We start from the raw sequence: 24,470 nt of genomic DNA, 5'->3' as shown, positions 1-24,470 counted from the left end.
AGAACCTTATTTACTTTACTCTAAAGGGCTCCACTAACGATGCTCCAACGAAAGTTACTTTTTCGGGATCCTCGGGAGCCAAAGGGATCGGGATCAAGTCTTCTGCCGATTTTCCTTGTTTCTCATCATTCTAAAAAATATCCAGATCTTTAATGGGCAAGACCTGCCCGCGGCTCCATCTGCCCTCAGCGAGGCTACATAACAGCTTCTCACCATCTCCTAGTCTCCTCTTTCTTCTCCTATCCCGTCTCTGGTTGGAAACTTGATTACGCAGTGGTAGGATGAGGGGACTGCCTTGAAGGAATGTATACATGTCCTTCCCATGATCGTATTATATGTTGACCCAGCCTTAACCACCACAAAGTTTAACATCTGTGTGGCCTATCTTCGCTCATGCCCCATTGTTAGAGGTAGTTTTATTATCTCTTCAACCGGATATTCGACTCCAGCGAAACTATATATCGGCATATCAGTCGGGGTTAGTTGAGAATCATTGTATCCCATCCTTATGAAGGTATCATAGAGTAAGATGTCTACCGATGCTCTATTGTCTACAAGGACTATCTTTACCGGGCTGTTCCCTATGATAGGCGTTATGATTAAGGGGTCGTCATGGGGAAACTTGATTCCTTCCAAGTCGAAGTCATCGAATATCATTGTTACCCCTGTCTTGGCCCTCTTTGGAGCTTCTCCAATGATGTGCATGACTTTTCTAGCATAAGCTTTCCTCGAGTTTTTAGACGATCCAACCACAGTTGGTCCTCCAAAGATTGTATTTATCATCGATCCTCGGGGTTGGGGATTTCACCCCTAATCATCTTGATCCCTCCCACGGTCTTCAGAATTCCTTCTCCCATTAATATTTCTTTCTCCTCTCTCCCTATCTCCAGTATACTTACTCAATCTTCCATTTTAAATAAGGAATTCAATTTCATCTTTCAGTTGTCGGCACTCATGGGTGTCGTGACTAGCATCCTTGTGAAATCTATAATATTTGTTTTTATCTAGCTTGGCACGATCAGCCTTCAAGGGCTTAGGCCAACGAACATCCCTATATGTCTCAATTTCCATTAAGATATGACTTCTAGGAGCATTCAGCCTAGCATATTCGGTAAAATTTTGTCCAGGTCCCCCTTCCTGGGTGGTGAATTAGCGTATTTATCGACTCTAGGATACTTGTCCTTGGCATTGTATTCCTGGTCCGGTTTCCTCTTCTTTCCACTAGCGGGCTCATTGTTTATCACACTCTTTTTCATGTTTTCCTTAACTTGGATATATTTCCCGCTCTACTTTGGAGCTGTAGCATATTTTCCAATGGCCGCGTGGCCAAAGACATCTTGAAGAACTCATCCTTGGTTTCTTATTGCAACGCTATCATAGCTACCTTGTCATCAAGATCTGGGACTTTCAAAGCCTTCTTTGTGAATCGATTTAAGTAGTCCCTAAGAGATTCCTTTTCCCCTTGCACTATACTCATGAGAGAAATAGAGCTTTTTTCATGCACATTCCCGCGGATGAACTGTTTGATGAAGGCTTGACTTAGATCTTAAAGGACCCAATTGAGTTTGGTGGAAAATGGCTGTACCACCTTTGAGCCATGCGTGATAGGGTTTGAGGGAAAGCCCGACATTTGATTGCATTGTTCACGGGCTGCAGCAGCAGTGCATTAGAGAAGGTCTTTACGTGATTAGCGGGATCTCCCGTTCCATCATATGCCTTTATAGTCGGCATCTTGAATTTTCTTGTGATGTGGGTGTTCATGATTTTTGCCCTGAAAGGCGGGGTTGAATTGTCTGGGTCTCCAAGCGGGAGCAACTCAAACAGGTTTCCCCGAGGGGCATCCATTGATTTTCTTCTAGGAGGTTCCTCCAAATCGATGACCTGGGTAGTTCCCCTAGTTCCTCCGGATCGGTTGGCCCTTGTTGGCCGTCTAACCTGACTCCTCTCCATGTCCTTCCTTAGCCTTAGGATTTCTACCTCATGGGCACGTATCCTTTCCTCGAAAGACTGTGGTGCCACTCCCTGAACTTCTTTAAATTCGGGTTGCCTGCACCAACGGGCTCGAGATGCCTACCTCCAACGGGCTCTTTATCCCTCTCTCTCCTTCTATGATGGGCATCTTCATCGATCGACTATTCATTTTTCTCAGTAGTATAGGGTCCTGATACATCTCATTCATTGTTGATTGGTTGTAGACCTCTAAGATAATCGGGGTCATCCTATGGCTGGGATCGAGACGGTAGGGGTGGCCTACTCCCTCTATCCTCCGAGTAGATTGGTATCCTATAAGTGGGATTTATAGGTGTGTGATGCACTATGGTTGACATCTCAAAACCCGTGGATTGAGTTCCCAAAGGTGCATTCAGATTCGAATTTTGAGGATTCGCCCCTAAGGACGGGGGTGGTTGTGATTCAGATCGGGGATTCAAGGATCCGCTGTCACTTGGGAGTAAGTTGAGTGAGGGGGAATCTCAATGGAGGATGAAATTTCTGGGTTTTCCCTGCCGTCGTTCCTTCAGGGACGTTATTTCTGCTCCGTGTGTTCACCATGGTTGTTGTTAGTTTCTCACAGACCGCGCCAAATGTTATGGATAAAAAATTAGGGTGTATTTAAAGCAGTATTTATTATGAGGGTTCGTGAGATTCAAAACTTTATTTGACTGCTCTCATGTTTCGTGACTCAATCTGCCTTCACAAAATGCCTATGTACCTTGTTGTGCGCTAATGATCAAGTAAAAAACGTAGTTCTGATTTATGGGGTAAGACCCCTTATATAGGCATGAGATGCCTTGAATTGAGTTAGGGTTAGGAGACTTGGTGGGCAAGTCTCAGATTTGGTGTGGACTTTGGAGTCCTAGAATGCAGAAAATTGATTCCTTATCTTATGAGGTTCCTTGGAGGCCAATCCCCAATGAGTTATTCCTTTATATGGACTCTATTTGTCAACTGATTTTATCCATATTTATTAATTACGAAATTAATTAATATTCAGGATTTTGGGCCCTTCTAAATGGGCTTTATTTATAACTCAAACCGTACATAATTAATTTCCCATTAATTAGGTAATCATGAATTATTTTATTCTCTTTCACATACATTAGATACTCTACATCTTAAAATTATAAAGAGAAATCATCAATAATGACACACTTATAACAAACATATGACTTCAACCAATTGAGCTAGAGGTTTATTTGATTATATTTTAATAACATCAACAATTGAGTTACATACTTCTTTTTTTATTTTGGGTGACTAAACCTATATAATTCAATATTTATATAGAATAAAATTAAGACCGGGTAATTAGCTGATTACAATATAATAACTTTATACTCATGTGCAACGACGAGATTATAATTATTTTTTTAATTTATAAATTAAATAAATAACTTCTTGCTTTCGTGGGGAAACATTTAATTCAAAATTACTATTTTGCCCTTGTATTTGAATGAATATGGAAAAATAATGTTGGAGAATTGAACCCATGACACTTATAATAAACATATGACTTCGACCAACTGAGGTAGAGGCTCATTTGATTATATTTTGATAACATCAACTATTGAGTTACATAATTCTTTCTTTATTTTGGGTGACTAAACCTATATAATTGAATATTTATACAGAATAAAATTATTCTAAGACTTGGGTAATTAGCTGATTACAGTATAATAACTTTATACTCATGTGCAACAACGGGATTATAATAATTATTTTTTATTTATAAATTAAATAAATAACTTCTTGTTGATAATAAATTATCATATTAACTTGTTGATAATATCTTACCATATAATAATTTATTATTTATGCGAGACTCGGGTAATTAACTCACTTCGAGATATTAACTTTATACTCATGTAACAACTAAGGATATAATCAATCTGAGTCGAGTCGAAAACTGTTCGGGCTCGAACTCGATTAAAAATGTTCGGGTTCGAGCACGAACTCGAGTTCAACCGAACCTTAAATTTTAAACTCGAAACTCGGGTCGTAAAAAGTTCGATAGACTCAATTTTTTAAGGGGAAACATATGATTCGAAATCGCTATTTTGCGTCCGTATATGAATAAATATGAAAAAATATTGTTGGCTTATTGAATTGAACCTGTGACACATATGTCCAAACATGTGACTTCAATCAATTGAGTTAGATGCCCATTTGATTATATTTTGATAACATCAAGTACTGAGTTATATATTTGTTTTTTTATATTCAATGACTAAACCTATATAATATAATATTGATATAGAATAAAATTATTCTAATACTTGGGTAATTAGCTCACTACAATATACAAACTTTATACTCACGTACAACCACATGATTATAATTTTTTTTATTATTTATAAAAAATTTACAAACATTAAATAAATAACTTGTTGATATTATGTTACCATATTAACTTGTTGATAATATATTATCATATAATAATAATTTATTAGTTATCGAGACTTGGGTAATTAACTCACTTCGAAATACTAACTTTATACTTGTGTACTACAACTAAGGCTATAATCAAGCCGAGCTGAGTCGAAAATTTTCAGACTCGAACTCGATTAAAAATGTTCGGGTTCGAGTACGAGCTCGGTTTCAACCGAATCTTAAATCAAGCTTGAAACTCGGGTCGTAAATAGTCTGATAGCCTTAAGTTCGGCTCGAAAACTTGAATCAATTTCACCAAATATTGACAAAAACTCGAAATAACATAGGTTATGCTCGAAATCGATTCTATTTAATATATAAAATATAAATAAAATATTAAATATTTATATACAAATATATTTATATTAAAAAATAGTATCGGCTCTATACTACTCGTGAACCTTATGAGCCGAGTAATTTGAAGTTCGAGCTCTCCCGTGTTAAAAAATTTACTATTTTGCCCCCATATTTTGATAAATATGACACCTAAACATTATAGTATTTTGGAATCTACAATTGAAAAAATCATTGAGACTTGATAGAAAGCCATTATTTTCAATGGTAAGAGTGCACTCTAAACTTTATATTCGTGACACAATATAAATTTAAGGATATTCGTCATTACATTATTCATTCTAACATGAACCACACAATATTCTATGAAATATCGTAAAAGTACATAAAAAATAGCAATATTTTTTATAAATAAAGCTACCCCGTGTAATAAAGCTAGTTAATTAATAATTATCCTTCATACTTTTCTTGGTCAAAATATAATTAACATTTTTTTAGGTGAAAATATAATTAACATTTTTTTAAGGAGTATAATCATAAGTAGTATAATAAAATTATATTTTTTTACAAAAACTTTATAAAATTGATAAGGAACGAAGTAGTCTCCTTAGTTTAATTTGTTGTCACAAAAACAAATCACTCCTCATTCATCATCTCTCCACCCTACCATTACCATTGACATTGCTCTCTCCTTCTCCAGGTTTGCTTTCTTCAATCTCATCCCAGCCTCTCCTTAATTTTATTTGATAGGTTTACTTTTCTTGTCAATCAAGGCCATTTTATCATATCATTATCTGCATGCACACCTACACAAATGATTGTCATTCTTCACTATACATACTCTCTTCTTTCTAATGATCATTTCTTTATTTTCTAAAGAGTGGTAAATTATGCAGGCATGTTTTGTTTATTTTTATGATTTCTTTTCTGTGATCTGTGTATGTGGTGTATATATTTTTGAGCAAATTTTATGTATTCAGGGTTTGAATATTACCATTTATGTCCTACAATCAATCAAGATTTGATAAAAACGAGCTGCCCCAGTATAGAAAAACAGGTCGTTCACTTCCTCGTTATTCGGGCGGTGGTAAGGGAGGCGGGACTGGTGGTGGGAATGCCCATCCACCTTTCAATAGAAGGTACATTAGTGTTTCGACTTATTGTAATATTTACTTTTGTTATAATTTGTTCAAATTTTGGTGATGACGTGTTTTTGGTGGATTTGTTAGCTTTAAGAAGAAAAATAATGTGAAAGCAACGCAATATAGAGTTAGTAGCGGGAGTGTAGGTTCGAATTATTCTAATGCTGCTGGTGCAACTAACGGTGAACAAAATGGTGCACAATTGCAAATTCCATCAACTGGTATGTTGATAGTCGATTTTGTTTTATTAGCCGTGAGTATTAATGATAACATGAATAGTGGATTAATGATATAATGACCATTTTTGAAATTTTATACATGGTAACTATGGTTAAGTTTAGGTTGTTATTATATCAATATTGCAGGAGTGTCTATATCTGATGGCCCTGTCACTGGCAAGCCTACTGATACGTCGAATCAAAAGAGCAGCAACCGCGGTGCACCAAAATCTCCAGTTACAGATACTTCGACTATCAGCTCCAATCCTGTTTCTCCCTCAACTCATGTGAAAGGTTACATGTTTTTTTACAGAAAACTTAGTTTTCTTAAGAGTATTCTGTCAATTATGTATGCTTGTGCTGAATCATAATCTAATTCAACTCTGGATTTTGATAAATCAGGTGAAGGACCTTTTCCTCTTCAATTTGGATCTGTAAGTCCTGGTTTAATGCAGGTAAGCTTAAAATTTTGTCGCACATCATGTACATTGTAATAATTAATCAAATAGATGGCCCTCAATATCCTCAAGTTATATTTACAATCTAATTGCATTTGTTATTTGTATTAGCAGATACCTGCTAGAACTAGCTTGGCACCTCCTACTTTGGATGAGCAGGAGCATGAACAGGTCTGTACATTGTCCCGCTTCTGGATGTCGACAATTTTAAACATTTTTACTCATCTGATACGTTAACTGAAACACACTAGAGCCTGCTTGACGAGTTCCTAAAACTCTGTTCATATATCAGCATTACTTAGTAAATCTGTAGAAATCTATCAGTAGACAAAATTAGTTTACCTCTATTGCAGATTATATATGCGGCTGTAGCCTGTGATGATGTTTTATGCTAGTTCGTCTCTAATAATGTATTAATTTTATTACAAATATATTGGTGCTAATAATTAAAATTTATAGTAATATAATTTCCTTGATAGGACCATAGCTTGATGTAAACAGTCCTTGTTATAGGTATAAAAATCAAGTACAGTAATGCATTTTTAAGACATTGATGCTTGAAATAAAACAAAATTGGAATAAGATAGCCCCCCACCCCCCTTCCTTTAGGCCTTCTTTATATGTGTACTTTTTTACATTTCATCATTTCCCAAATTTTATTCTGAACCCTCTTCCTTTTAATTTAACATTTGTTCAATTCAAGAGAAAATATTGGCCTGCGCAATCTCATACAGCAACATATAAACTTGCTACAGAACTAGTCTGTGTGTCACTCTCTTTTTTCTACAGCTAGTTACATAAATTCTACATATAAAACTTCATTATTGTAAGTTTTAATTTTTACTGTAATCTGTCATGCAATGACAAATTCTTTGTGTTGCACACTTCTGCTAGATGTTGGAATTCCCGAGCAGAACAATTTTCATGTTTTGCTTGTGAGCTTAAAACTATTTTTTGACCATAATATAGATGGCATAATTGCAATTTTAATACCATTTCAAGAAGTTGTTTAAATAATTTCTTCTGGTAGGCTTGCTGTGGTTCCTTAAATGAGGTTACGGTTCAAGCCATTCCGAAATATATGCCTGCAAAGAACGCTGGCCATATTGACACATCTAATGCCGTTGAAGGTCATTCTACCTCAAGAGCTAGAATGGATGCACAAGTTTCAGCCGGTCCACCCTCACCCCAAACTCAGAACACCCTTCATCCTATTCATGGGTTGCCGATGCAATTGCCATTTCACCAGGCACACATATCAATTCAATCTAGTGGTCCAAATGCACAACTGCATCCTCACGGCATGCCAATGCCCATTCCAATACCTTTGCAAATGGGAAATCCTCAGATACAGCAGCAGTTATATGCTCAAAATTTGCAATCCCATATAATGCAATCTCAAGGTGTCATACTGGAAAGCCAGAACATAAATTTTTCATCTCAACTGGGTGCCCAATTGCCTCAGCTGGGCAGTATGGGAATTAACATCACATCTCAATTCTTGCAACAGCATCCAGGAAATTTCGGGAGTCCTCGTAAAGCTGTGAAGATTACTCATCCAGACACCCATGAAGAGTTAATGTTAGCTCAGAGGACAAATGGCCACCAAAAGTCGGGATCTTCAACCTCCCAATCACCTCCTAATCTATCAGGTCGGTCCCAACCTTCCCGGTGTTTCCATTCTGGTTATACAAACCAGTCTTACAGTCCAGGTTCCGTACTTTTTGCAGGTCCTAGTTCTGTTCCTCTAACTAGTAGTACTCAAATCACTCCAAGCTCACAGGTTCAGGTAATTGAATGTCTACAGCTTTTTCATCAATGTACCCATTTTTTCCCTCTACCACCCATCCTGTCACACCACTTCACAAAGCTATCAAATTCGTCAATGCACGCGATATTCATAATGTAATCTCCTCACTTTCTTCAGCTTCAATACAGGTTATGCTGAAACCAGCAGCCAAACCACATTCAGAGAAAATTGTTGAATCTTCACTACCAATCACCTCAACTTCTTCTGAGAAGAATACTTCCAAAGTTCCCAGTCCACGTGAGGAAGCTCGCTCAGTGTATACTCAAGGGGATCCCTCTAATATAGATAAGAGGTCTTCACATCAGTCAAAACCATTAATGTCTGTGCCAGCTGGACCAACAGTTGAAGTATCTTCTGCGGATAACCTGAAAAAGGACACATCTTCCTCTCCTAATTTACATGCAAAGCACCCTTCGGTTGTCCAAGGTACTACAGAAGGTACAAGAAGGGATATGGTTAATAAATCAAATGACAGCAATGATGATGGCAGGGTGCCTAGCAGGAAAAGTCACTCTCTTATGAGAAATCAGGTATTACACCCTCTTGAAACTTCAGGCAGTGGGAAGAAAGTAGGAGAACTCAAACAGAATAATGAGGACGTCAACTTATTGGCCAGAAAGTATTCTAGAGATTTTCTTATGAAATTCTCAGAAAGATGTATAGATCTTCCTGAGGGGTTCGAGATCACTTCAGGCATCGCAGAAGTATTAACAGTGTGTACTGGGACTGTTGCTCGTGATTCGTTCCCGAGTCCAGGAAGAAATTCTGAAAGGCCTGTGGGGGGACTTCAGTTGCAACGCCATGGAAGTGGTGATGATAGATGGGGTAAGGCACCTGGTCCCTTTGCCCCTGGACGAGATTTGCAATTGGATACTGGATATGGGAACCATGGGGCTAATTTTGTTGGTTCTCGTCCTGGGAAGTTTGGGAGTTATGGTGTTTTAAAGAACCAACACGGACATTTTCCAGGTCAATATGGTGGTGGAATCCTATCTGGGCCAATGCAATATATGCGTCATCAGGTAGGTCTGCAGCGAACTAAGTCTGATTCTGACAGATGGCAGAGAGGAACTAATTTTCAGAGAGGTCTAATACCTTCTCAGGTAATGCATAGAGCTGAGAGAAAGTATGAAGTAGGTAAAATAACTGACAAGGAACAAGCTAAACAAAGGCAGTTGAAAGGTATACTGAATAAGTTAACTCCACAAAACTTTGAAAGACTATTCGAGCAAGTCAAACAAGTTAACATTGACAGTGCTGGTACTCTAACTGGTGTGATATCTCAAATATTTGATAAAGCTCTGATGGAACCGACATTTTGTGAAATGTATGCCAACTTCTGCGATCATCTTTCTGGGGAGTTACCTGATTTTTGTGAAGACAATGAAAAAATTACTTTTAAAAGACTACTTTTAAACAAGTGCCAGGAGGAGTTTGAGAGAGGTGAGAGGGAACAAGAAGAAGCTAATAGACCTGAAGAGGAGGGTGAGGTTAAGCAGTCCAACGAAGAAAGAGAAGAAAAGAGAGTCCAGGCACGAAGGCGAATGTTGGGCAACATCAGACTAATTGGGGAATTATATAAGAAAAAGATGTTGACAGAGAGAATCATGCATGAATGCATTAAAAAACTGCTGGGTCAGTATCAAAATCCTGATGAGGAAGATGTAGAAGCATTGTGCAAACTAATGAGCACGATTGGAGAAATGATTGATCATCCCAAAGCCAAGGTCCACATTGATGCATATTTCGATATGATGGCTAAGCTATCTAATAACATGAAACTTTCGTCTAGGGTGAGGTTCATGCTGAAGGACTCAATTGACCTGCGGAAGAATAAATGGCAGCAGAGGAGGAAAGTTGAAGGTCCAAAAAAGATTGATGAAGTGCACAGAGATGCTGCCAATGAACGGCAAGCTCAATCCAATAGGTTGACTCGTGGATCAAGTATGGGATCTTCTTATAGACGTCAGCAACCCACAGACTTTGCTCCAAGAGGATCAAATATATCACCTTCTCCGAAGGCACACATGGGGGGTTTTCGTGGGTTACCGCAGCAACCACGTGGATATGGCATGCAAGATGGTTGGTCCAGTGAGAGACACTCGTTTGAGAACAGGAATATATCAGTTCCATTGCCCCAGAAGCCCCTTTGTGATGACTCTATCACTCTAGGCCCCCAAGGTGGCCTTGCTAAGGGAATGTCTGTTAGAGGGCAACCATTGGCATCGAACGTTTCTGACTCCAGAAAAATTCCAGCCGGTCCTAATGGTTATGGGTCAGTATCAAATCATCCAGCTAATGCTTCAAGAGAGGAATATATACGGAAAATTTCTCCGGACCGGTTTGTTAGCCTTTCTGCCAATGACGAAATAGATTCGCCTGATAGAAATATGAATTTTGGTAGCAGGGAAGTACAAAATTCCGATAACATTCCTGATACATCTCGCCCAGTTACACCTCCAATCAGAAACAGAGAGCCACATTCCATAGAAAGTGTTTCTTGTAGAAAGGTGTGGCCAGAAGAACAACTGCAAAAGATGTCACTGGAAGCTATCAAAGAATTTTACAGGTAAAATAAGGTTATTACATTTTTTACTTTTCGTTTCTCTCCTACAAGCTTATGTAAATTTTTTAATCTTAAAATATGTGTATGGTTCGCATGAGGATGCATATTATAGAATAATAAGAATGATGCTTTTATGTTTAGTTATGCTATACATGTCATAAATTGTAATTCATACATGTAGTAGAAAAGCTAAAATTTGTTCTAATTAGCTGGCATAGATGCAATATTTGTTTCCCTGCATATTGTTGTTTTTTTCTTTCTCAAAACATCAGTTATTAATATAAATATTGTATTTCTCAGTGCCAAAGATGAGAAGGAAGTTGCTCTGTGTGTAAAAGATTTGAATGCTCCCAGCTTTTATCCATCAATGATATCTATCTGGGTAACTGATTCCTTCGAGAGGAAAGACATGGAGAGGGATCTACTGGCTAAGCTTCTTGTGAATCTTTCAAATTCTCAGAATGCCATAATAAGTGAAGTTGAACTCGTTAAAGGGTATGCAGTTGATGATTGATTTCTATTTTGAGTAAATGTTGCCAGTTTCTAGCCAAGTGACCTGTAACTTTATCGTGTTCCATCTGCCAGGTTTGAATCAGTTCTAGCTAGTTTAGAGGATGCTGTAACTGATGCACCAAAAGCAGCAGACTTTCTTGGAGGTATATTTGCCAAAGTTATTTTAGAAAATGTGATTCCAATGACAGAAATTGAGAGGTTAATATATGAAGGTGGGGAGGAGCAGGGACGACTAGTAGAAATAGGCCTTGCATCTGAAGTCCTTGGAAGCGTACTGGAGATTATACAGAACGAGAAAGGTGATCCCGTCCTGAATGAAATTCGTTCTGCGTCCAATCTACATCTCGAAAATTTTAGGCCTCCAAACTTTAAGAAATCATTAAGATTAGATAAATTTATTTAGATCTATATATAGGGTAATTGCTGATTTCTCTGCATAGAAGAATTTTTTGTTAACTCTATTAGGGTCTCTCTTCGATATGCAGACATAGATTTCATAAAAGAATCTGGTTCAGATGGTTGACTTCTAATATTGTGGCCGCATTCTAATATTCCTTCAAATTATTGGTATCCATCTCTTCCAATACATAATTAACAGCAATATAAAGGGTTATAATTTATAATTCATGCCTTGTCTTTTAACTATTTTGTTTAATCTTCTAAAGGCTGCTTGGTAATGCAGTCTGACATGCATAACTTTAAAAAGCCGAAGCCGTGTACGTACAATCATGTGTAATTAGATTCCATGCACGTTAAAAAGGCGTCGCATATCAAGTGTAACTTTCGAGTATCTGAAGCGAGAAACAAGCTTCTGCAGGAAAACTTGTATTAGTGTGACTGACAGGGAACTTGCATGTTACAGGTAGCAGAGGCGGATCTAGTAAGGGACACGGGGTGTCACCCTAAAATAAAATTTTACTTTTTTTATCATTAAAATTTTTGAAAATATATGAAAGTGTCCCAGAAAATTAAAAAATATTAACATAAATCCCGTGCGATGCACGGGTTTCCATTAATATTTTAAATTTTTATTTATCAAGTCATATTATATTTTTAAAATATTTATATAAATATATAATGATTATAAATTTATAATAAAAATAATAGAATAACATGTGGTCGTAATTTAGTATAATAAATAGAATATTTCTAGTAGTTTAACAATTTAGTAGTTTAGCATATATGTAACACTATTATTTATATCTTTTAGTAAAATGATAAGTTGTATTCGTAGTTTAGTAGGATAGGTATACTATATTTAGTAGTAGTTTAATAATTTAGTAGTTTATTAGATATATAACACTATTTATCTATTTTTGTAATAATCAAAATTAGGGAATTATCGTTGAACCAAACCGTTGAACCAAATTATCTCTATTCCGGCTATTATAATATAGTATAAATAAGGATGTATTAACAAAATATAGTTGGTATCCTCTATAATATAATTCCTGCATCCGTCCGCACAGGTAGTCATCGTCCTTAAAAGGCAGCTCTAATTGTAATAGTAGGCAATGCCTAACGCAATCCAATGTGAACTAGGCAGATTTAATTTACTTAACTTCATAGTACATATGGGTCGGGCTCAACAACCACAGTACAAAAACTGATTTTGAGCGTGGACGAAATATGAGTTAATTTATGTTTTACACCTGATGTACCCCGAGTAGAATGAAAGACTGAAATTAAATGGACTAAATTTAAGTTGAATAATATAAAACCCATATAATGTGCAAAAGTAAATGAATTTGGTATACAAAAATGCAACAAGGCCTCATCATTCCTACGTTACTACATGTACATATTTACTGCAACAAAGTCTCATTTTCACTATGCTACATTACCCCACCACACATACTGACATATAGATTTAGTGTTTAGAGATACATGCATGATGTGCTTACCCTCTAACTTTCTTTCTTAGTTGTCTAGAAAATTTTTGATAGCTTCTTCAATCTTTGCAGCAGTCAGGGGTTTAGATAAGTTATAATCCACTCCAGCTTCTTTCATCAGCCTTATCTCTGGGCCATCTGTATGTGCACTCACTGCAAAAATTGGTATGTGCACTTTAAATTTGGCTTCCTCTTCTCTGATTCTCCTGGTTGCTTCAATTCCATTCATGACTGGCATCTAATTAAATATTTAACATCATTGTTAAAACGTGTTTTCATATCTTTTTGTGCATATGCATGTGTGATATGTGCGTGTCATGGGTAATGTTGTCTTAAGATCAACATTCAACCATTTATAAGATTTTTCATTTTAATATTTCATAATTAGGCACAATAAATGATAATTAATAAGTCACATAATTACCTCGCAGTCCATGAAAATGCAATCGTAAGGCAAAACATGAGATTCCCTCTCATCATTAAGGGCTTTGCAGACAGACTGCACAGCCTGTTGACCATTAGCGCATATTTCAGTAATTGCCCCAAGCTTAGAAAGAACAGCAACAGCTATTTTTTGTAGCAATGCCTCATCCTCTACAAGCAACACTTTCTTCCCGCTTAAAGGCTTATCAGCTTCTTTGATTTCTACAACCTGAGGCTGGGTATTAATAGCAAAAGAAGATGATGCTACTTGCCTTGGCTGATATACAGATGTACTAGCTTCATTGGCAGCACTATATGTTGCTGAGCTGATTGTTAGTTTATGGCTATTTATCGATGGTGAAGTGGCCTCTGGCATCTCTCCTCCAAACTCAGGAAGAAGCTTTAGTACTTGATACAAACGTGATCCATGGAAAGGTTTGGAAATGATAATATCACTAGGAGGAAGTTTGTCTTCATTGAGGCCTTGTAGCTGAATATGATCAGATCCAGGTCTATCCAACCAGACAACACTGTTAAAACCAGTAGAGATATTTTTTCTAAATGCAGCTACAACTCTACTGAGCTCACGGAATGGTCCACCATCCGTATCAATCACAACCAATATAAAGCTTGGCAGAACACTCCCTTTGGTGGTTGACCTTCTATGTGAAGGAGGCATCTCCTGATCAGTTCCATCTAGAGAACTCAGCGGTACTTCTTTTGATCTTGTGCTCGAATTGCGTGGTACAGCTATAACTTGAAGAAGTGCATCAGACCTCTTGGAAGAACGGCTTAGAGAAAGAACCCTCCTGTGCCAGATTTTCTTTAAAGTAGTGGAAAGTTCTTCATAGTTTCTAGCCACCAACACTTTTATTCCTTGTCTTTTGAAGAATTTCTTGCAAACTTTACGTCTTTCTTCGTTTCTAATGAAGAGTACAACTTGTGATCCTTCGGTGTCAGAACTAATGAATTGCATATTTCGTACTGAATATGATTCGCAAGATGACATGCGACCACCAACATGTGATTCAATATCCTCATATTGATCTCTTCCACTACTAGTCCTCTGGTCTATTTCACATACAGGAAGATATGTATTGAACCTGAAGCAAGTTCCTTTTTTTCCTGCTTCTTTGTCTACGATCTCTATCTCCCCGCCCATTAAACGTACCTAATAAAAAAATAAATATATTAAAATTCTCAGTGATGCAAAATAAGTGCATTCTTTGTATATGGTAGGATCATTATTAGAATATAAATTTGCATTATAAGCGAGTTATACGTACCAGAGATTGAACAATACCAAGTCCTAGGCCCGTGCCCTCTTGCCCAGCTGATGTCTCCTTTATTTGGGCATAGTTCTCAAAAATAATATCTTGCTTATCTTTCTGAATGCCAACTCCAGTATCATCTACCTCAAAAACAAACTCCATGCAGGTTTCATCCTTTTGAATACTGTCCACAGTTGTTCCGTACTTGGTTAAGGCTTCTTTTTTTAGAAATTGATAGCATAACAACCATGACAGAGGACCTTTCCGAGTTGAATCGAGTCTTAAACTTGAACATCTAGGCTTTCTAGCATAAGCTCGAATCAAAACATGTCCTTCTGAGGTAAATTTGACAGCATTACTTACTATATTTGATAGTATCTGTCTCAGCTTTTTGCGATCACCTATAACGTGATCAAACTTATCAACAGAACCATCACTGAGATCCAACACAACATCTATGCCTTTCTTGATCCCAACAGCATGAAACAAGTCAGCGACATCTTCAATTAACTTTGACACTTCAAATTCTTCTTGTTCGAGAGTGCCTGCTTCTAGCTTACTTCGGTCGAGAATGTTATTCAGAATACCTACACATAAACAAAGGTACAGTATTCATTAAATATGTTATTATTATTATTATTATTATTATGATAACTAAAATTAAATAGATAATTACCTAAAAGATCATCGGAACAAGATTTCATGTGCATTATATTTCCCTCCAAATCGGATCCACGAGCAACTTGAGTCAGGCATATTTCTATTAGACCGGTAATCCCTGCTAGAGAGGCACGAACATCATGGCTTGCATTGGCGTAGTTGGTGCTCTTCTTGATACCTTTCCTTTCTGCTTGAACTGTTGCATCCATTTGTTTCATTAATGCAGCACGCAACTGTATCAATCTTTGTAATGCTCCAACAATAAGGAACACAAAAACCACAGTAGAAAAGAATATTAGGCCAATCGTCCCAAAAAGATACTGGTACGATCTACTTAAGTGCTTGTGCAGGGATCTCTCCGGCCCCTCAAGTGGCATAGCCAATACAAAAACCTGCAAATAAAATCATAAGTAGAAGTCGAAATCTTTAACATGACTTTATATTTTCAAAATATTTGTAAATGTGAATAATGTGTTCAGTTTAATGTTCACCTGCAATGTTAGAAATGAGTTCAAGTAAAAATGGTTAAACAACAATGTAATAATTTTGATTAAAACATTTTTGAAGAATGATAACTAAAAGAAGATATACATACCACTTCCACCCCAAGGATTTCAACCTGTGAACAATATGCATCATACTTTGTTGCAGAAGTGGTGATAGTTTTAGGTCGCAGTGTGCCATCATTTTCTTGACATGTAAGATTACCAATAACATCGCCCGCTACTTTACCACCACTTTGATTTGACAACTCAAATGCAACAGAATTGTTACCGTCAATAACAATTCGAGTGTTCTGAATCTTTGCATTGTTAAGTACTTGCATGTCCTTCGTAGCCAAAAACAAACTTCCATCATTGCTTATGCTTCCAGATAAGGATTGTACTATCCCTTTTGTTTCAAACCCCAGAGATACTGCTCCTCTCCCATCCATAACAGCCGTGTTAAGGAACAAAAGATCTTGGATGTCAATCCACGAAGGTCCTAGTGAAGCATTTCCATCTGCACTTTGCAGGGCCGCTTGAAGGGTTTTGGCTGTCAATATACTTGGAGGATGCCAAGTAACAACTCCATATAATTTTCCAGTGTCGCGATTTACAGGCTGAGAGTAGCAAGTGAGGTTATAATTTGATGTAGCTAATTCCTTGTCCTTGTCCACTGAAAATAACGAGGTGTTTGTATAAACAGCAACAGGTTGCTGGTTGCCTCCGTTGTAATATGAAAATAACAAACCATCTCTTCGTATGTATGATACTTGAGAGATATATGGAATTGTTGAAAATGCTTGAAACAACAAAGGAGCCACCTACACGTATGAATGCCAATTGCCGAACAAAGTTCACGTTATGTCTTACATTCATTTATAACAATTCTAGTTTTTTTGACATCTCTACAATAGTCAACTAGGTTTGCTTAAATTACATCATTTATAAAAGATCAAGTAAATAAATCAACAGCAAAATTGGCCACTATCTAGCTATGAGATTTCATTTAGCAGCTCGAAAGATAGATGAAAAGACAAATTTACCTCGGATTCAATGTTGGAAATCGAGAGTTGTGTTTCATTCACACTGGAGCTTAGCATTCTTGCTAGGCTGGTTGCAGATGAATGCAGTGGTGATAGCAAATCTGCTTTTACTCCAACTTCAGAAAGTATTTCTTGGTGAAGGTTTTGCGTAAACAGCCTTACATCTTCTTCTATAGTCCCACTTCTAGTGTGCCAATAGTTAAACACCAAACTTGGAGGCACCAGTACTGCCCCTGCCTACAGGCAGGCATGAATGTAAATAAAATTTATTTCTAGATTTCACAATAATACTCAAATCATGTATACTTTTTTACTAAGATCACAAGTTTCGAATTACGAAACTTATATAATCCATAACTACTAAACAGTGAAAGAAAAGCTTCGAGGAATTACCAGAATCAAGAAGAACATTATTGGTCGCATGACAATCATATCGGTTAACAGCATATTGCATACACAGTTACAATATTGTCCTGCATTGCCATTATAATTTTATGAGAAATTGTAGATATTCCAAATGAGATAACAAAATAACAAAGAAGATATTGTAGGAAGCTCATATATGTGCGCTCACTTAATACACATTATAATTAAATTAAAAAATTAAACAGAGTTGTTGGTCTCTGTCAACAAAATAAAGGTGTGCACCACACATTATAAACTCTTGTGGACATATTAGCTATAATTAGTATATTCGAATATCAAATTTTCTTTCTCCTATTATGTATAATTAGAGCTAATAAAAACGGGGAATTGTTTAATAAAAAAAACATGCCTTAAATTAAAAAACAGTACATATAAATCTATTCAATACCGAGTAAAAGAACGATTTGCAAATAATTGTGTATATATATGACCTTTTTTTGATGTTGCTGCCTTGCTGGTCCTATTCGAGTGTCTGTTCTGCAGAAAGCAACATCCATGCATGCATAAATAAAACATATACGTAACAATAGACTATCATACTATTAAAACAACAAGATAATACGATGGAATCATGATTGTAAACATACATAAAAGTTATGTAACAAAATACCAAATCGTAAAATCTCTGCTTACTCGAAAAGAGCTTTCTGAAACTCTTTGTTTTCTTCAACCAACGAAGAGAGAGGGAGGGAGAGAGAGGGAGGGGGAGAGAGAGAGAGAGAGAGAGAGAGAGAGAGAGAGTTTTCTTCAACCAACTGTATGAGTGAGGCGCGAGATAGAGAACCAGAGAGAGCAGCGACAGAGATTGGAAGAATTTTAAGATCAAGAACTGTCTGCTGTATATTGTGTGTCAAAAAGCTTGTATTTATGCACATAATCTTTCTTGCATATTTCAATATCCATGTATAGATTTTATTATTTTAATATCTTTACATGTTTAGATTTTATTGTGATGGTAGTTTATATAATCTCAGTGATATCTTAAAAGGTAACATATATTTTCTTAAGTTAGTTGACTTATATGTATGAGAACAATTTTTCAAGTTCCAAATATGGATTTTTCAAGTTCCGGACCTAGCAATTGTGGGCCCAGTAGTACACTCGCCTCCCCAAACTAATGGGGTGCATTTTTAAGTATTTTTTTGGATTTTTAGAATCTACGTTATTTAATTTAGATTTTGAAAGGTATTCAATTTGTAATGTCAATTTTTTTATTAAAATCTAATCGGGTGTATTTAATTCAGATTTTAGTAAATTTATGATCATTCATGGATTTTAGGCTATTGTTGTTGCTTTTAACTTTATGCGGAGCTATTGAAAAATCGTAAAGTCTTGCTCATTTAAATAGTTATTTCTAAAAAAAATATATAAAACACCCTATCAAATCAATTAAAATCAAATATTTTATCATACACAAAAAATTCATGGACTTTTGAATAACATCTTATTTTAATGAATTTTTAAAATCCAAATCAAATATTACCAGATTTTATTAAACTTTATAAAATCTAAATTAAATACCCCAGATTTAAAAAGACTTTTTTTTAATTCTTATTGAATACCATCATATTTTGAAGAATTTTCATAATCCAAATTAAATTCCCCATAATTTTTAAAATCCAAAAAAATCTTTTAAAATCCCAATTAAATACACTCCATGAGAGTATTAATATAGATTTCAAAAAATCTTAAAATATTGTGGTATTTAATATGGATTAAAAAATCAATTGAAACATGATGGTATTCTAAAGGGGTGAAAGCCCTAAATAGCCATATTTAAATAACTATGGCTAGAATACATACAGAATTTTAAACTGTTCAAAATACCCAACACATACTCCTTTTTCGGTGGAGTAACTTGATAGTCCAGTGTCATAAGAGTATGATATTTGTATCATGTCAGATACTTCTTTGTCAGTGAAGTATCGGCCCAAATACTTCTGGAGTAAGATGTGAGATACTCCTTTGTCACTAAAGTATCATCTAAAATTTTAAAATTATTAAATTAAGGTACACACTTTAAGTAGGTTTTAGGCTCTGGGTTTTAGGATGCCCTAAATCTTAAATCGATTTTACTTTTGTTCATTTTCTAAAATATTTCTAAATCACAGATGGAGAATTGTTACATAAAATATTAAAAATTATTAAATAAATTATTAAATTTTCAAAAAAATACATAATGCTCTAATACTTCACCGGGAAAGGAATATTGAGACTGATACTACACCGAAAGAGGAGTATCGGCCATGATACTCCACTGACAAAGGAGTATCACCCTGATACTCCACGAGAAGTGGCGTATCGTAGTGGGCATTTGGGGTATCTTATTTGAGAATGAGTATTTTGGACAAAAGGACCTCTAAAAAGAGGTATTTTGGTCATTAATTTTGTTTTATTTGATAAATTGGTCGATTTTGATAGATTTGCTAGTATATTAATATGGAGTGTATTCATTTCAAATTTTATAGTAATCCGTAGATTTTAGGAGATTTTCTTAGCTTTCACGGATGTTGACAAAGTAGTTAAAAAACATAAAAAGTCTTGATGATTTTATTGAGTTTTTGAGGAATCTTTCAAAATTTCATGTATTTTAGAAAGATTTCAAAATATTAAAAATATAAAATTTTAAAAATATTACTGGAAAATTCATCAAAATCCACTAATTTATCAAATAAAACAAAATTTATGAAACGTTAAATATCATTAGATTTCAGCTAATTTTTTAAAATTAAAATTGAATACTACATGATTTTAATGGATTGTTTTTAAATCTAGACTGAATACACTCGGATTTTAATGGACTTTTAAAAATTCAAATTGAATACGTCTTGATTTCAAATAATTTTCAAAATTTAAATTGAATACTCATGTACTTCAAAAGAGAAAGAGAAATGATAGATAACCCAAATTTTTACCCCACATGTTCATCGGTCAATATGTATAACTATATAGATGTCAATATAATAATTTGAGACCCTATGTGTATTCACATACGTCCCTAATAAAAATTTGTTATGTGTTAAATATTTGGGGAATGCATTTGTTACCTAACATTAATTACTTTAAAAATCTAGATTTTGAAAGATTTCTAAAAGACTCCATAATATCATTAAGACTCTACAATATTTTTTTATCAATTCCGTCAAAATATGCGAACTATTAATATTAACGAAAATCTTTTATAATCCGATGATTATCGATCCTTTCAATCTAAATCAAATACACCTATAATATTACACGTCTGAATTGAAAGAAATGTAGATCCGATAATTTTGGACACGACACGACACGAAAATTTAGTATTTGTGTTTGTTTTTTTAATACATGACATGAAAATACACGAACATGAAAGTACACAACCGAGTTTTAGTGTCGGTTTTGTGTTTTGCCTTCAAGTACACGACACGATATGAAGTATAAAATATAAATAAATCTTATCATTAAATATTAATATTTATAATAAATATATGTATATTTATAATAGATATATGCATATTTATTTTTAAAATAATATCTTAATTTTATAATATGTATATAAATGTGATCTAAATATATATTTTTAATATATTTTGTAAACATATACCTAATAATCTTATATTTTTATTTATTTATTATAATTAATATTAATATTCAATTTTACACGAAAAACACGACACGAAACGAACGACACGAAACGAAAGTACACGAACACGAAAGTACACGAACCCTAAACATGTCGGTTTTGTGTTTGACCTTTAAATACACGAAACACAAAAATACACGACACAAAAGTATGCGACACGAACGAATTGCCAGGTCTAGAGAAATAGCCCTTATTATCATAATTTAAATTTTAAATACCCAAAATATCATAATTGAGTAAAATGACCTTTAGTATCACACACAAATGTAACTAACTAATATATGTACATTTTTTGTAAACTAAAAAATCAGTCTGCTATCATTTGGGCCTGCATGGTACTAGACCAGTGGTCTATTGTTAGATATATTTGATAATGTCATGGCTAATATGATTTATGTTTATTTTTCAGATCTTACTTAAACAGGATAAATCAGTATTTACTGGAAGTCAGGACTTAAGGATATCAGTACTTATATTATCAGAAGATAATCATCAGAAGATGGATATCAGAACTTAAGTACTGAAGGAAGTTCAGATAAGGACAACAACTGATTAAAGGAAAGAAGATCGAGACAAACATAAGAAGAGATATGTATGAAGAAGGAATTCTATGAAGAATAGAATACTTGGAAGAAAAGATATCTGATTGATATATTTTAGGAAGCAGAATTATATTCCATATCAATTAGCGATTATCTTGTAACTGTGTAGTCTATAAACACAGACATAGGGTTTACACTATAAGTGTTATCATATACGAGAAGATTATTCATTGTAACCCTAGCAGCTCTCGTGATATTTGTTCATCACTGAGAGGTAACAGTTCCATACTGTAACAGAGTTTATTGTTTCAATAAAGTTTGTTTTCTGTTACTTGAGATATTAAAGTTCGATTTGATTGTACTTTACACTGTATTCACCCCCTCTACAGTGTGTGTGTGACCTAACAAGTAGTATCAGAGCCTATCTGTTAATGCATAAACAGTTTAAGATCCAAACACAATAATGTCTGACACAGAAACTCCAACTAAGTCCACCAAAACTGAAGAACCTCCAAAAACACAAATTCAAAGTCGGTATGAAACCATCAGAGTTCCCATATTGAGACCATCTAAATATGCCATATGGAAGGTGAGGATGACCATGTTTCTGGAAGCTACAGATCCAGAATATCTTGATAGAATCAAGGAAGGACCTCACAAACCAACCAAGCTCGCTGTTGCAGTTGCAGGTGAAGTAGCAAAGACTATACCAAAGGAGAAGAGTGATTATACTGCTGAAGATATCGCATCAATCGCTAAGGATGCTAAGGTACGACACTTACTGCATAGTGCCATTGATAATGTAATGTCAAACAGGGTAATTAACTGCAAGACTGCAAAGGAGATATGGGATGCTCTGGAAACGAGGTGTCAGGGAACTGATACAATTAAAAAGAACAGGAAGACAAGACTCACTCAAGAGTATGAACACTTTGACTCAAAGGCTAATGAGTCATTGACTGATTTATATGATAGATTTGTCAAAGTCTTGAATGATTTGTCACTGGTTAATAAGGAGTATGATCTTGAAGATTCAAACCTTAAATTCCTGTTAGCTCTTCTTGAATGTTGGGATTTGAAGGCAACAACAATAAGAGACAACTACAATCTTGATGATACAACTCTTGATGAAATTTATGGAATGCTCAAGACTCATGAACTTGAGATGGAACAAAGAAGCAAGAGGAAATGAGGAAAGTCAAGGACAGTTGCTCTTAAGGCTGAAGAAGAATCCCCCAAGGCAGCTACCTCAAGGAAAGACAAGGGTAAAGCTCTTTTCACAAAGTCTGATACTGAGTCATCAAGTTCTGAAAGTGATGATGACTCAGATTCTGAAAGCTTGCCTGAGACTGATGCTGATGAGGAGATGATGAAGCTATGTGCTTTTATAGTGAAAGGGATCACAAAAATTGCATACAGGAAGTTCAGGAAGGGAAAGAAATTTTCCAGGAAAGGCACAAATTCTGATAAGAAGAATTTCAGAAGATCTGAGGGCAGAGGAGGAAAGTCTGACAGAGGAGATTATACCAATGTCAAATGCTATAATTGTGGTGAAAAAGGCCACATATCTCCTGATTGCAAGAAAGTGAAGAGTGACAAAGGCAAGGCTCTTGTCACAAAGAAGAAAAGCTAGACAGATACCTCAGACTCTGAAAGTGAGGAGAATTATGCTTTGATGGCAAATGCTGATAAAGCAAGTGCTGAAAGCAGTTCTGAAGCTGCTGAATCAAAGGTACCTCAGACTACTTATGCTTTTCATACTGATGATATTAATGAGTTGAGAAGATATCTTAAAACCATGTTTGTTAGTTATAGAGATCAAACTTTAACATGTGAAAGATTAACTTCTGAAAATCTTGCTTTTAAGAAAAAAAATGATTTCTTAGAAAAAGGGTTAGTTATGTTCCATCAAACTCAGAAGGATAGAGATGATGCTTTTTATGTTAGGGATGAAGTGCTAAAAATGAATGAATCTCTAAAAACTGAGTTAGAAAAGGAAAGAGAGATTATCAGGACTTGGACTAACTCTGGCAAAACAACTCAAAATTTGCTAAGTAGTGAAAATTGGAAAGAGGGCTTAGGTTATGGAGATGATAAGAATGATAAAGGAACTGTAGAAATTAAGCCTGTTGTTAAGCAAAAGCCAAAGTTAAAACCTGTTAAGTTTGTAACTGTAAAGTCTGATAATGAGAAATCAGAAGTTAAAGAGGGATTAACTTCTGACAAACTTAAATAGGAAAAGACAGCTGAAGTAAACATAGGTTTAATGACTAAGAAGCAGCTTAAGCATAAGCTGAAAGATGTTAAGAATGCAAACAAGGTAAAATCACCTAGGAAAAAAAGGAATGGAAAGGAAGGCGTGAATAAAAGCAATGATTATAAGCCCGTTCCTAAAGCTCCTAGGAAAACGTGTCATAACTGTGGAAGTTCTAACCATCTGGCCTCTTTTTGCAGGAAGAATAAGAACATAAACTCCTTACCTTCAAAGTCAGGAGTTAAGAGTCAGTCTGTTAGATATAAGCCACAAAATCCTTGTTTTCATTGTGGTAGTTTATGGCATTCCATTTATACTTGTAAGGAATATCATAGTTTGTACTATGATTATTATCAAATAAAACCTTCTTTAAAGAAAGTTTCCATTGTTCCTTCTAGTGTAAATTCTGATTCAAAGTCTGAT

At 35.3% G+C, this 24,470-nt stretch overlaps 3 protein-coding genes across 3 annotated transcripts; 1 reads left to right on the top strand and 2 right to left on the bottom strand.

Moving 5' to 3' along the window:
- The first annotated feature begins 5,721 nt into the window (after positions 1–5,721).
- LOC141660249 (eukaryotic translation initiation factor 4G-like) lies at positions 5,722–12,046 on the top strand. The gene is made up of 9 exons (XM_074467216.1): positions 5,722–5,861; positions 5,952–6,085; positions 6,230–6,376; positions 6,485–6,537; positions 6,655–6,711; positions 7,571–8,329; positions 8,479–10,919; positions 11,217–11,411; positions 11,502–12,046. The coding sequence occupies exons 1-9, from the start codon at positions 5,722–5,724 to the stop codon at positions 11,830–11,832; spliced, it is 4,257 nt and encodes a 1,418-aa protein (XP_074323317.1). The 3' UTR covers positions 11,833–12,046.
- A 1,162-nt stretch (positions 12,047–13,208) lies between these two features.
- LOC141723653 (two-component response regulator ORR41-like) lies at positions 13,209–14,165 on the bottom strand. The gene is made up of 2 exons (XM_074525511.1): positions 13,746–14,165; positions 13,209–13,559 (listed from the first exon to the last, which is right to left on the bottom strand). The coding sequence occupies exons 1-2, from the start codon at positions 14,118–14,120 to the stop codon at positions 13,350–13,352; spliced, it is 585 nt and encodes a 194-aa protein (XP_074381612.1). The 5' UTR covers positions 14,121–14,165; the 3' UTR covers positions 13,209–13,349.
- Positions 14,166–14,217: 52 nt separating this feature from the next.
- Positions 14,218–17,635, bottom strand: LOC141660248 (histidine kinase CKI1-like). Its single transcript, XM_074467215.1, has 7 exons — positions 17,597–17,635; positions 17,204–17,440; positions 16,271–16,981; positions 15,692–16,067; positions 15,031–15,602; positions 14,285–14,915; positions 14,218–14,234 (listed from the first exon to the last, which is right to left on the bottom strand). The coding sequence occupies exons 1-7, from the start codon at positions 17,633–17,635 to the stop codon at positions 14,218–14,220; spliced, it is 2,583 nt and encodes an 860-aa protein (XP_074323316.1).
- Between the last annotated feature and the right edge of the window lie 6,835 nt (positions 17,636–24,470).

The sequence above is a fragment of the Apium graveolens genome, chromosome 5, assembly GCF_009905375.1.
Source record: "Apium graveolens cultivar Ventura chromosome 5, ASM990537v1, whole genome shotgun sequence".
In the NCBI taxonomy this organism is placed as follows: Eukaryota; Viridiplantae; Streptophyta; class Magnoliopsida; order Apiales; family Apiaceae; genus Apium; species Apium graveolens.
The sequence above is the reverse complement of the archived record's forward strand: the minus strand, read 5'-3'. Positions and strand labels throughout refer to the sequence as shown.

What these genes read in the sequence shown, in the direction of transcription:
- LOC141723653 (XM_074525511.1), bottom strand. Translation starts at nt 14,120, where the DNA reads ATGCCAGAGGCCACTTCACCATCGATAAATAGCCATAAACTAACAATC. An exon ending in GCATTTTCATGGACTGCGAG is followed by an intron (nt 13,560 to 13,745) that starts GTAATTATGTGA and finishes ATATTTAATTAG; the next exon opens with ATGCCAGTCATGAATGGAAT.
- LOC141660249 (XM_074467216.1), top strand. Translation starts at nt 5,722, where the DNA reads ATGTCCTACAATCAATCAAGATTTGATAAAAACGAGCTGCCCCAGTAT. An exon ending in ATTGCAAATTCCATCAACTG is followed by an intron (nt 6,086 to 6,229) that starts GTATGTTGATAG and finishes TCAATATTGCAG; the next exon opens with GAGTGTCTATATCTGATGGC. An exon ending in CTCCAAGCTCACAGGTTCAG is followed by an intron (nt 8,330 to 8,478) that starts GTAATTGAATGT and finishes GCTTCAATACAG; the next exon opens with GTTATGCTGAAACCAGCAGC.
- LOC141660248 (XM_074467215.1), bottom strand. Translation starts at nt 17,635, where the DNA reads ATGATTGTCATGCGACCAATAATGTTCTTCTTGATTCTG. An exon ending in TAATGTTCTTCTTGATTCTG is followed by an intron (nt 17,441 to 17,596) that starts GTAATTCCTCGA and finishes GCCTGCCTGTAG; the next exon opens with GCAGGGGCAGTACTGGTGCC. An exon ending in TTTCCAACATTGAATCCGAG is followed by an intron (nt 16,982 to 17,203) that starts GTAAATTTGTCT and finishes TCATACGTGTAG; the next exon opens with GTGGCTCCTTTGTTGTTTCA.